The 14,405-nt window shown below is 39.1% G+C and overlaps 1 protein-coding gene across 10 annotated transcripts in view; it reads right to left on the reverse strand.

Moving 5' to 3' along the window:
- Positions 1–14,405, reverse strand: part of LOC128697766 (pleckstrin homology domain-containing family G member 5) — a 1,323,529-nt gene that overhangs the window by 18,120 nt on the left and 1,291,004 nt on the right. For all 10 annotated transcript variants that reach the window (XM_070099652.1, XM_070099656.1, XM_070099655.1 and 7 more), the window contains 6 exons: positions 13,974–14,084; positions 11,656–11,805; positions 5,418–5,528; positions 3,973–4,197; positions 1,089–1,231; positions 113–857 (listed from right to left, as the gene is read on the reverse strand). In XM_070099652.1, the coding sequence (XP_069955753.1) occupies positions 113–857; positions 1,089–1,231; positions 3,973–4,197; positions 5,418–5,528; positions 11,656–11,805; positions 13,974–14,084 (1,485 nt within the window). The remainder of the gene's footprint in view (positions 1–112; positions 858–1,088; positions 1,232–3,972; positions 4,198–5,417; positions 5,529–11,655; positions 11,806–13,973; positions 14,085–14,405) is intronic.

The raw sequence follows: 14,405 nt of genomic DNA on the forward strand, positions 1-14,405 counted from the left end.
GAAAGAGGTTTGGTCATTTAACTTGTAAAAATTATTTTACGAGTTGTATGTGTAATTAGTCTTAGTAAATCATGATTACAACCTTACTGTTAAAGTGTTTTTTAAACAATACCTTGATATCATCAATAGCTCCTGCAGTGTGATAGCGTCGGTTATCCATCCTATCAATGCGATATGTACGACGTTGGCCCCTTGTGCTATCATCTTGTTCGTTTTGGTCTACATCTTGTGGAGATCCAACCATGGAAGTCACATGGCGGGATTTTAGTAATGGTGGATTCCGTGACTGTGGTACGGGCGCTGACCGGCGAAGTGTACGTGGAGAGGGCGGTGGGTAAGACACTCCTCTAGTGCAAGGGGAAAGAGCTTTCGGATTGCTTCCATTGGTACCAGGCACACGAAGAAGAGAATTAGCAGACTCTACAGTGAGGTTTGGAAGAGACTGTCCAGTAGAATAAGGTGGTATAACACTTAATGTATTAGGGGTTTTAGGGAAGCCTGGACGACGGTCTGGACGAGGAGATATAGCACCACTACCACCACCTTCAAGCGACCGAGATCTCTGAATCTCTGGAGCAGACTGGGCAATAGAATCGTCACTGGAGGCACTAGACGCTCTCACATCACTCATGTCAATACTAGGGTGATGTTGAGTAGCTGGAGAGGTTTCATTCAGATCTATAGAACCCGAGTGAGAATGTGCCAGACTTGAGACGCGAGACGCTCTGGAGGAGCCTGGACGAGGTGAACGAGGTACTAGATGACCCACACACGTTATATCGTCATACACCACATCCTGCGCCTGCTGCGCTTCCCTGTACTGATCTTTTGCTCTCTTTAGTGTATCGTACCACGTTCTGTGAAAGAAAAAATTAAACGACTGATATTAGGCTTTGGACTCGATGCAATTATAATTATCATAAAAATCATGGAACGTACACACAATTTAAATTAAAATTTCAAGCAATGTACTGTAACTTGTCCCGGTGATGAATGGGACAAGCTCAAGGTTGTTTTTAACAAAACATGAAGCATACAGGTATACTTCTAATGAATACTTTGCTAAAGCATAGGTGTGAGAAACTAACCTGTGTGCGCGCTGATCTGGACATTGAAGAGTAAAGGCAGCCACGGCCACGTTCCACTCATTTATAGATACAAGACCAATCGAGGTGTTGTCCTTCAGTTCAACCAACACAAGCCGCTCAACGTGATATGGCGGACGCACAATCTGATAGGATAACACTGAGTTAAGATTTATTCTGCTACTCACGGTGCTTGGAGGAAGAACAATTTTATAACAAGTAAATTACAATTTCTCGTGTTATCACGTCACTTAGTGATGAATTAGACATGTGAAACATCTGTATCTTTATTATGTAGACGTTTCGCCAACCAGTGGTTTTATCAATACAATACAGAAGACTGGACAGGTATTGGATCGATAATGCCACTGGTTGGCATAATAAAGATAAACATTCTTCTCAAACATGACATTAGTACCTTTAGCCGCTTTCTGACTGCAACATTCAAAGCCCATTCCTCAGACTCATTATTACCACAAACAAAAATGGAAATATTAAATTAAATAATAAAAAAATCCACATTACCTGCCAAATATATACAGTCGCACATTCATTCACCCCCTCAGGTACGCCCTCCTCGGACATACCTCCCAAGATGCACGATTACCGCATATTGCATAAATAACCAAAATCATAAGCTAAAATTTTACAATTTTGATAAATACTGAATGGGAAATTCAAATAAATAATACACAAAATAATAAATATTGCATATGTATCACACCCAATATACACTAGCAGTATATACCCCCTCATACTCAGACCTCATGCACACTTTCCAACATGCAAGAATGACACATAAATAACAATAACTTAGAATGTACTGTGTTTTATAAGTTACTCCCCTGGCAACACATTTGTCTATATGCTGACTATTTTTTTCTCATACATCCTACCCAACACATCTCACTACTGTGTACTGCAGTTCTGTGAAATTTAACTGCCAAAACCCTCTTTCTCACTCTCTCCTCATGACATGCTCCTGTCAATTTCCACATGATTACCAAAATCTATCATAATGAAAGCAGCTGCATTTGCTGCTACATCCTTCAAACTGGATGTTAAACAAAGTCACGTGTAGTATGACTGTGCAACACCCAAACAGTCACACTACACGTGACACTACATAACACTATCTTCCTTCCCCATACTGCACGTAAATGCACAGCATGGTATGCAGTGTGCAACTTTTAGCACATCACACACTGCCTCCGTCATCCCCCATCGGTAAAGAAGTACAGCCCTCGCCGGCAGTATACTATTCAGAAATTTGTACATAATTTCTCCGTTTACCGGGATTAAGAGCATCAGAAATATCTTCCAAATGGACGCCAGTCATACAGACGAAACGTGTTTTCGACAGTTGGCCTCGGTTTGTGCATGAACAATCTATACAACCTCACGACTCACTCCCCGTCCGTGGTATTTTTTTTTTTGTACAACCTCTTCAGTGGCACACCTCTGGGTACCCCACCATAATTAACACTCATTAAATACAGTCCCTCAACTCTACCCTGCTCTAAATTCTCTCAGTTGTTCATACATACCCCTAACACACTATCCTTTAATGTATTCCTGTGTGCCACCAGTCGCTTTACGTACGCGCACTCTTCACCGTGCTCTTGATTAAAGGAACTGGACTTATTCTTCTCTTCCTGCGATCGACCTGAATGCCTCCTTTCACATGCAAATTAATCACTTCCCTCCGTATCCATTCACATTTTCCTCCTATTAATCTTAACGTCCGCTTGAATCTTCACCACCATCCGCAACATGGGATAAACATAGCTAGGTAAAAAAAAATTACTATAAGAATTCAAAACTGACAATGATTTCTCTTGTAAGATTGTGACATGCCATGGCCTCAAAGTCCCCAGTATACAGCAGATACGCTCCATAATGCTCTGCGAATTTATTTTCCACTCAAGCCCTTTATCCCTTGTATAATGTATCCTACATAACTTCAGTGTCATCTCTCTACAAAGGAACTATCCCAATCGACTCTGTCCGCCCATAACCCTAAGCCCAAAATCTTCGATTTCATATCAGTTGACCTGTGTGCAACATGCAGTGTCGTACTCCTGATTTACATCTCGTCAATTTCAAATTTATTTTTTATTTTTAACTCGTGTATATTGCTGAACAGTGACGTCACTGTCACAGAGCACACCATCCTGGTAACTAGCCACTAATGTCTCATACGCCGCCATAGTCTAGCTTGACGAAAATGGGATTTACACCCTGATATCGCAGTTTGCCTTCCCAATCCCGTACGTACCACGTATGACCTCCGGCAACAGCAGAGTCTTATAAACTCACTACATGCAATTTCACACCCAATTTATTGACTATCCAACCATGGCGCTTCACTCCATCAGCACACACACCCGTCTGATTTTAAGTACGAGAGTGCAGCCGACATATACATCCAAACTGCCAGCCAAGTCATTATCATTATACTTATGCGAGGCACTTAAACCAGTGTGAGCCATTCAGAGCAAGAATAGAATTATAGGCTTTCAAAATCATCCCTCAAACTGGTCATGATTTTGAAAGGCAGCTTATCTTTGTAATTATATTTTAAACTCATCCTCCAAAGTGGTTATGAGTTTTAATGGCAACTTATTTCCGTAACATTTCAAATTCATCGCGAAAAATGGTTATGAATCTAAAAGGCAGATTATTTTTGTAATTATATTTCAAATTCATCCCCCAAACCGAGGATGAATTTGAAAGCTTGTTTATTTTTCTTTTATTTCAAATTCCTGACCTTGATGCCGATGAAGGACCCTTTATTTAATCTAACTCGATTATCTTCCTTTATCCAAGCGATGTTTGGCCCTTTCGGTTTTTAACGCTTTCCCATAGACATAATGGCCTTACTGACCTTGACTTTCTCTGCCTTGCGCTGAGTGACCTTGGTGATGAGGAGGAGATCAGTAAAAAGGAATACATGGACATCCATCTTGGAAGTGTGGGGGTCCCTGAGTCGTAGGTCACCGTGGTGCAGCAGGTGTCGAGGAAGGTGTTCCGGACAGCCTGGCATGGGCTGAGTGAGGTTCAGATCAGAGTAGTTCCTTACCACTCTCTCCAGTTCATCGTCCCGTGCCTCCTGTGGTAATTATTGGTATGTCCATAACTAATTTAAATATCAAATGAACATTCGTCTATTTGACTTTATGTTTTATTAATATTTATTATTAAATAGTCAAGCAAATAAGTCCCCCACTCAGGAATTTTATTTCCCCTATTTCTCATAATAAAATACCACCACTACCAATGAAAAACTAACTCATCAGCCTAGTTGAGTAAATACAGTTGTACGAAAACATCAAATTCTTATACGCTTTAATGAGTTTTAAAATAATTTAGACCTCTATATGACTTAAATTCCAATAAATCAAACAGTATACACTACACTAAGAAATATTACCCATCAATAAATTTAATTCTTTATTGAGCGATATACGTGATGTACTGTACACCCATTGAGCTTCTGGAGATGGATCAAAATGACTGTATTAAGGAGGGAGCGCAAAACTCGAAGGGGAGGGACAAGTCAAATTCACTGGATCAACAAGGAACCTCTTTTGGGAGTAGAGATCAAAGCTCTCTTTTTCCAACTGACAAATGACTACAACTGGTTTTAGTCTCGATACCCTCCCTCGTATTAAACATAACTACCTCTCATTCACCACCAGGTGTTGTATGGGTTCTACGCTTCCCCTCATAATAATAATAATAATAATAATAATAATAATAATAATAATAATAAATAATGAAGATAGATACACCTGTGGTCTACAGTAAGTCTATTTAAAATAGTGCAGAAACCGCCATCCAAATTTGTCAAGAGATTCGCACTTGTTAGTGAAAATATAGCGAGTGCTGATTTAGGGCAAAGTCAACACCAGAAGCTGCATAAAAAATATTCAAATTTTATGAAGCGCCTAACATGTAGGCTGTAGGTGGAGCTTGGAGGCTCCACCTACAGCTTACTAATCGCCAGACCAAAAAGTTCAGATATGCAAACTAGTACCACTGTATAGTTCAGTATTACTGTACAAATATGCAAACTAGTATTAATGGATAGTATTACTGAACAATATTTTAACCATAACTTTTGAATACAATATTAAACCAGTATTGCAGTATCATACAAGTATCATAATATAAATGGTAGTAGAGTCATCAACTTGTCAGTACACTATACTACTACTACCAACAGTTGTACCACAATATTGTTACATCTATTACGTTACCTTAGCTAGATACTGACCATGGTAATACTACGATACTTCTACGAAACAAAAATTAAGGAGTACTACCCACCACAGCTTCATAAGCTTCTATTCTCTTGGCGATATCACGTAGCCTCTCTTGTTCGTGCTTGTGTCTCAGTGCTGAGTTGACATTAGACACGAAGTTCTCCACATGCGTGATCTGCAGACCATAAAGTAGAAGTTTAAAGGTTAAGTAGCCTGTTCTTCAGCTCATCCTCACTTTACATCAATTTCTGAAAGTTTCTAGTATGTAGAAAATAATTTATTTTAGAATAGGTTAGATTCAGGTACGTTACATAAACCTTGTCGAAACGGATATTTAATTATAAATACAAACCTTAATGAGACAGTGAGCCAACAAGTACATGAAAGATAGAAAACAACATCATCCTCTATTTTATAACAACGTTTCGCTCAAGGGAAGAATCACTTAGTTCACCTATATAAAACTGTATATGCGAAACGCTATAATACTCGTATTGTTGTATCTTTTCATCCAGAAAAATACACACACATTTTAACACTGTCAATGTTTACAGATAACATTGGGCATATTCCCCTAGGACAATCTAAGGATCAACCAAGATTATATTTCATTAAATATCTACAATGGCTGCATTAAGCACATTAAAGGCATAAATGTGTGATAAAGGAATACAAAGGTGATAAACTCCGAAAATGTAACCTGGAATAACCCAACAAAATATTTCCACTGAGGTTGTGTTTCTTACTAAAAATGAACGCTGCACAATATGGATAGGTTGTGTGGAGAAATTTGCAAGAGTTAAAAACCCGATGACCGCAGGTCGTATGCGGCCCTCCCAGAAGGGTTAATGTTGCCTTCTGAACCTAACCACGGAACAGGTGGAGTTTAAACACATGGAGAGCGAGTCGTAAAATTCCCATGAACCAGTGGGTCTGCTGCAGTGTTCCTTCTTTCTTACGTTCTATGTAAAATTTACCAATCATTCGCCATGGGTCCAATGCTACCCGTTCCGTTATTTGAAATCTTATGCGATTTCGTGAGCCTTCCGAACCTATTTGAAAATTAAATATTACTGCATAATTACCAGTTCGATAAATAAGTTAAGACATTTTCCTGGTAAAAATCCAACAATGAATAAGTTTTCAGTGCTGGATGTAAAAACTGGTGAAAACAGTTAAGATACCTCAAGTTAATTAGAGGGATTTAATGTCTTAAATTAAAATGTAGCCACAGATTACGAATTTAAATTCATTTGAGCGCAATTTTAACAATTATCGTACATCTGGGATACGCACATGAGTTGCCAGTTAAGGTTTGTTTTAAATTGATATGATCACATTGTCAAAAGGATATATATATACACCGAAAGGTGTTTATGTCTCAATGTATTCACCGAGTTCAATCTATCTCAATTTTGGGGATTAAGGTATTCTTGACTGGTGGTAAACAAGCAGTCTTAATGACCCTTTGAGTAGGCGATAAGCTTTAAGCCCAATTAGCCAACCAAGGGGTAATAACCAATCCCCCGTTATGGCTGTTAGATAAACATACCTTCTGCTTTACCCTTGTAAGACGCCATGTAAATTTGGGATGACAGTCAGTGGGTGCCACAAAATGGATACACAAGTTGGAGAACCTACACGTGTAACGAGTAGATTATGATCATGCGTTACAGAGAATACGTGTTATGAACTGAGTAGACATGTTATGAGCAGAGTATACATATGAACATGTGTTATGAGCTGACTATGCACGTGTTATGAACTGAGTATACATGTCATGAGCTGAGTATACATGTCATGAGCTGACCATACGTGTGTTATGACCTTAGTATACATGTGTTGAGCTGAGTATACATGCGTTATGAGCTGAGTATACATGTGTTATGAGCTGAGTATACATGTGTTATGAGCATCAAAGCACCTCCCTCCTTTCAAGGTTTTAAGAAAAATTCTTAAGTTAATGCCAAAAGATTTTCTCAAATTAGTTTATGCGCAGATGCGCGCCAGCGGTGAAGGCAGCCAGGTGCTCTATCACACACACTGTGACCTTGAGTCATGAACACACAACAACTATTTAAACACTGATAAAATTGTAAAAACTTCCCTAATGACCCACTAAACAGGTAATTACATGATTAGAACACGCATCAGCTGATTTTCTCTAAGAAATCTTTGCTTGGACCATCTCTATAATCACCACCACTGAGAGGGTGATCCCAGCAAGGTAATCTCTCTTTAAGAGCGAGCATTTATATAAGATACATTTTTCTCCACCTGCATTTTTTCTCTCTCTCATGGGAGGTTTTGTGTTTCCCATGGTGTGTGTGGTTTTGTGATGTAGGTAGGAGGTGAGTGGAGACAGCTATGCTCATTGTGAATGGTAAACAATGAGCAAGGGCGTTAGCACTGCTGCTTCTCTCACTGGCGCTCGTCTCTCATTGTTGCTGCCGCGGCTCTTTATCTGTGTCCGCTAATTACTCTTCCGCTGCCCTCACAGAATGAATGAATGAATGAATGTGTGAGTGTGAGAGTGAGTGTGAGAGTAAGAGAGGGTGTGGGGGGGGTTGGGACGGGAGGAGGGAGGGGGAGAAAGGAAGGAGAGGTAGGGGCAGTCGCCTCTTACGTGTTAGGTGCGGTAGATAGATTTAAGAGCACTTTGGCCTCTAGATTTGGTAAGGCAGGTCAGTTTTTTTTTTTTCACTCATTCTAGGAACTGTTTTCCTTCTCACCTGATACATGTCACTGGCCTTCTGGCCATTACCTTGCATTTTTGAAGTTAAAACGTAATAGTCACTTCTCCAATCATTTCTAAAACTAAATTCATATCCTCCTGCAGCTGTTATTCCATTGTTTCTATTTTTCTCACTGTTTTGTATAACCTGCAAGCCTTAATTTAAATGAATCTCTCCAGGGAGATCATTAAAATACATTAACGAATACTATCGTTCCACGGATTGATCCTTGGGGGACTGGCATCTCTCGCAGTGTGGCTGTTCGTCAGGTGCTTTCTCATCCAATAAAACAACCTCTTAGTTTCACCAGTTTGTTTTGAAGATCAGTCTCTGGAAGGGGGAATTATCAAAGACCTGAGATAATCTAGGAATACTCGGTCCACGCACCTTTCTATTTATGTTACATTTCCATCACTTTGTTATAAAATTCTAGCGAATTAAAGCGAGTCAGAAGCTTAAGGTCTCAAAGTGGTCTATTACTCTTGTTATTAATGTCATCATCATCATACGTCACTAACGTTAGGGATACCTGTCCATAGTTTAGTACTTGTGTGACACCTTTCCTAAGTATCGGTGTGGAAAATTACATTTATCTGAATGTAACTCATTATGTACGTAACAGAAAATGATAACAAAGATAATTATTAATCAGAGTTACACAGACAAGAAGGAATTTGGGACACCTAGGTCGCAAAAAATGTCCCCCTTCGATACCTACCACTGTCATATCCACAAGTTGCTCTGGACCTATTAATCATAAATGATTTGTATCACCAGGAATGCTGTTAAATATATAAATTTATGGACTGTATATTAAAAACAATAAATGATTATAGATACACATATATACACATTCATACAACAGAAGGAGAATATATCTTAATATCACTCACCAATTTTACTGGAGATTAATGTGTATCATACTCAGAAAACCTCACTCTAACTAAATCTATGAAAATAATGCTGGCCAGAATTACACACAAATCTAGCGAGCTTATCTGAGGTTCCTGGAGCTGTCTTGTCCAGTCGTCTGATATCTCAAGTTATGCAGGAATGCACATCCACCAATTTCGCCTCCTATTTGAGAGGTGTCAACACAATTTTAACCTCGAGAGCACGAAAAATTCTTCCCATTACACCAACTTTTGTACAAAATTCAAAACCAAGATGGCGAGTCTCCTTTTTTTCGATAACATACTTCTTTTAAAAATACAATATAGGGCATCTATTATCCTATAAATTACCGTATTTCCGGAAAATATATACAGTATTTTCCACAATCGGTACATCATTGGCACTTTTACAGTAGTTTGGCAACAATTCCATCTCTGGTGACATAGTAACTATTTATACCCATCACCTCATTTCTAAACCTGAATTATAACCATCCTTATTGAAGGTTATACCAAGCAAAAATCCAATTATACAATACCGTTTTCTCTTCTTCCTCTCGTTTCAATCTACTGAGTGACACAGTGATCACAGACTCCGAGAGGTACTTTATCTTCCCGATATCTGATTTTTCTCTGGGTGAATATTTCGTGATTTCTGGTTGGCTTATCTTCTCTGTCTCTTGTGAATTCTCTGACGTGTTGATTGAGTTAGCCCTTTCACAGCACTTACTAGCATTCATTCTCTCCTCTCTCCTAATCCTGGGGTGTTGACTAAGTACCACAGGTTTCTTATGGCGAAAAACGCATTATCGACGAGGCTGCCATGCTGACTGCGTCTTGACTTCTTGCACATGCCCTGTATAAATGCATTACAATGCCTTGCTGTTGGGTCTAGCCCCGAATCTTTTTCCTTTCTCTGTAATTATTTTCCTCTCCCCAACTATTCTTCAACTATCCCCACTTTCCCCTCACCCCTAGTTGGTCCTTACCTTTGAGTCCTTTCTTCTTTAGTACCATATTAGGTTTATACTCATTCCAACAGTAACTTGGGCTGCGCTCTATATGATAGTTACTGTGGCTTCATTATCCTCATATTTCTGCTTTGGCTGTCCTTTTGGTAGCAGGTTATACAAGTCTTGATGCTGATGAAGAGCTCTTGATTCTAGAAACTTGAGCTATATTCCCTTTCCCTGGATGAAGCTAATAGCCTCCCTTTTCCTAAGAGTTGTATGATTCCCTAACCTTTTAGCATTTCCCTATGAATACATAAATATAATACCAGTACAGTATAGTATAGTATATTGTACGAGACCAAATTCTTTCAAGAGCGTCCACAGATTTGGAGGCAGGACTGCAGACATCCCCGTGTTTAGGTCCCAGTCTTCGACTGCTGCTTCTATCTATAACAACTATAATTTGTTTTTAACCCATTACTCAAGTCCTAGTGTTTTAGCATTAATGGTATTATTGTTCTTTAAGTATTGTTAGTATCTAGCTACAACAATCGTTCTTGTATCATATTTTCTGGTAATAACGATGGAATTCATGACGGTGAAGCCTAGCTCTATAAGGTTCACCATATATTACTGTGCCAGTGTGGTATCACACCAATATCAGGAGAACCACTACACTCACCTTAGTAACCCAAGTGTCACTAGCACCCAGAAAGAGCGATACTCACTCAAGACTGGATCAAAGTTTTCGTTGGCCTGGGGTATTTTTATAATCGTAGGCCATAAACTAGATTTATAACTAAATATTTACACTATGCAGTGACCACAAAAACTCTCCCTGATTTCAAACAGGTATAACATGTAACTTTACTGTAATATTATTATAATCAAAAAGAAGCGCTAAGCCACAAGGGCTATACAGCGCTGCTTTACTGTAATAATCTTTCACATTCAGTAGCTTCATACGCAGGATTTCTTTCAGTTTCATGTGGTATAGGGTAGCATTAAAGGTACTCAATGTGCGTCCTTCTGGTTGCTCGGCAAACATTAATGCAATAGTCCAGTTCGGTCCAGACGCTCTGCAGCATATCTGGTGTTATCATGTGAACTGCTTCAGTGATCGAAATTTTCAGCTCCTCCAGGGTTGCAGGTAGTGGTGGTTTATTACAATAAGGTTACATGTTATACCTGTTCGAAATCAGGGAGTGTTTCTGTGGACACCCTGTATAATGCATACATCCCAATAAAATCTATACTGCATACATAACTAATAATTCCAATAAATTATTAAGCTAGATTAAGCAGTTTTGTTTTCTCACTTAAGCTCAATCTCATCCGAAATTTTTGGGGACCCAAAGAATTTTGTAAACCAATGCCAAGGGTTCTCAACATTTTTACGATTACAGACCCCTTATTGATTGCCCAATATGTCCCTATACCCCCCTTCGCCAGACTATGGAAATCACCACCATCACCTGTCCTATTTAGTACCAGTACGACTTCAAAAGATGTGAACAGCTTGGTTTTACTCTACATATGGATAGCTAGAACAGAACAGCTGACAGTTTATTTTAATCTAATAACTTTTTTTAAATTATTCAGAGATAGATTCCCATATGCCCATTTGGTTCCCATACCCTCAATGGGGATGGATACGCCCGGCTAAAAACCCTTGCCCTATGCAATGTGCTCAAAGGAAAATCCAAGCTACCTGTACTCACCATATCGTGAAGGCACAGCTTGTGGTCCTCGAGGTTAGTTTTCTTGAGAATGGCCTTCAGAAGGAGCGAATACTTGGTCAATCTTTGCATAGGCTGCACCAGTATGTCCACCAACCGCAATCTATTGCACTCTTTCTGCGTCTCGCACCACTGCAACACATCAACATCACAATTTTGTATTACTATCACCCTGCGTGTAATATACATTTTAAAAAACACGCCTCTGCCACCTGGAAAATAAATTCAAATATTGCAAGTTTTATGAGAATTCAAATGACCCACCTTATATATAGAACAGTCATATGAACGGTTTTATTGCGATGTGCAACAAATTCAGATTTTTAATGCTATATACATAGGAACTATTTAAATCCATCTATATGTTTACATCACAACAAGTTTCCAGTTTCTGTTCCAATTATATTCCTCGCTTAAGTGTGTTTCTAACAATATTTTTTTTTCCTTCAGCGGGAACTTTTGTTCATTCAAGTGGCTGCACTATTTCATACATGTAGTTGTTTGAAACCGCATTTTGCCAAGCATCAAACCACCTGATATGGTTTGGTACTACGATGTGCACGACATATTTACACTTAAGGATAACAAATGAGGAAAGTTCGAAACATTAGAGATATGAGAAGGGGAAGTGGAGATACTCAAAAGATGGACAGAATATTTTGAACTGTTAGATGCTGATAATGAATAAACTGGGTAAATGTTAGAATTACTATTAAACGAATTATGGTCACAGACCGGGCCGCGGGGGCGTTGACCCCCGAAACTCTCTCCAGGTAAACTCCAGGTAACCAAAGAGAGGCGATGATTTCATACAGTAGGCAGGAACAGAGAGGAATAAAGTCTCACAGACGTAAGGAATATCCAAAGGTCGATGAGAAGTGGGTGAGGCAGTGGAAAGAACAAAAATGATGAAGCAGCTCGGACAGAAGGATTTTGAGTGAGGTGTTAAAAAGCAGGTGGAGAGAGCGCTTTGGAGTGGTCATTGTATTTCTTCACTATATGTACAAACAAGGAAGGCACATATAAGCATTGCCAGAGTGTTTGTAGTTACGTGCTAGAAGTAAAGAGGAGACGAGAGATATTAAGAATTATATGGGGAAAAGAACTTTGAATAAACTGGGTAAATGCTAGAATTACTATTAAACGAATTATGGGAAAGTAAAAAAGTAGGATTGCAGAGGAAGGAAAAGGATTTAGGAAGCGTCGGGGATGAGTAGCACTAAAAGCATGAGTAAACATTACTTAAATAGGGTAAGGAAATGTCTGCCGCATTTATGAATCTAGAAAAGGCTAATGATCTGGTGGATAGGGACATAGGATGGTGTGGATACCGCAGAGCTAATTTCACCCTACTCCGTTTGGTGTACTAGCCTCCACAAGCAATATAGTATTGTAACCACGAACGAGTGACTAGTCGCAGTGTTGTTATTGATTAAATACCACTTGTTCGTGGTTACAATACTGCTTGTGGAGGCTAGTACACCAAACGGGAAGTAGAATGAAATTAGCTCTGAGGCACCCACACCATCGTATATCCTCGGATCACGGTACAACACCTAGCTCTGCGTGATTCTTGTAGGATTGTATGGTCCAATGGGTTAGAGCGTCGTGAATTTTCGCTCACCATGAGGCGGACTAAAACAACATGGGTTCGATCCCCCGGCTAGTCGCGGTGTTATTATTGGTTAAATACCACTCGTTCATGGTTACAATAATATATAAAACACCTTCCGCCAAAGTAGGATGATTTACCTTCAACACGGTAGTGGTATCTTCGTGGTAGGCAATGTATTATTCTGCAAATTGATCTCCAAAATATAGCAATAACACCCAATGTTTTTACTATGTGAAGACTTCTTTCATGGCAAACATGTTAGAAAATTGTCTTGATAACACTGAAAAAATTAATCTTCGCCCCAGCTATACAGACCCATCACATGTATTCTCCAGCGTGCCTTATGATATACACCCATGATTCACATTCCATAAAGATGGTATATTGCAAGGTAAATCATCACACTGCCAAACACCCCGTGGGAACTGTACATGCCCAACACCTCATTTCTGGAGCAGAATTATAACCCTTCTGTTTTGAAATATGAAGCAAGGAATGCGCACACACTTGCTGCTATCAGGGAACCTGCGCTTTATAAATCTCTTCAAGTTTTAATTATTCTTACAGCTATACTATAAAAATTACCAACTTCGAAAAAGTTTTTCCAATTCAATCGCTGATTACATGGAAAACTTTTGGCAGTAAATAGGCTACATTATGATGGGTAATTAATGTGGTTACTTACAGCAAGGTACATCTTGAAGTATTCGTTGTCGTGGTCCTTTTCCTTACAGTATAACTGGCAGTTGCTCTGCTCCAGACAATAGCGAGTGTACGGGTGGAACAACTCGTCAAACTGCAATAATGTAAATTACATCAAAGCCAGGTTAAAATGCAGAAAAACCTCACTGTTAAAACAATACTAATGCACCAGCAGGCTAAATTACATCCCTATTTATATAAATGGCATCAACAACCTTTTATAAAAGCTAATGAGCTTTTTGCTTTTATTAAAAACTATTTAGGAAGAACAATAACCAGTGCTCCAGTATCCAGAAGATGCAACACGAACGGGTAAGGATTTTTTTTTTTGCAAACAATTATAGCAGAAAGGAAAAAAGTTGTAAGCACGAGAACAATGCAGTCATTTAGAGACAGATGGACAAGCACTTTGTTC

The sequence above is a fragment of the Cherax quadricarinatus genome, chromosome 68, assembly GCF_038502225.1.
Source record: "Cherax quadricarinatus isolate ZL_2023a chromosome 68, ASM3850222v1, whole genome shotgun sequence".
Classification (NCBI taxonomy): domain Eukaryota; kingdom Metazoa; phylum Arthropoda; class Malacostraca; order Decapoda; family Parastacidae; genus Cherax; species Cherax quadricarinatus.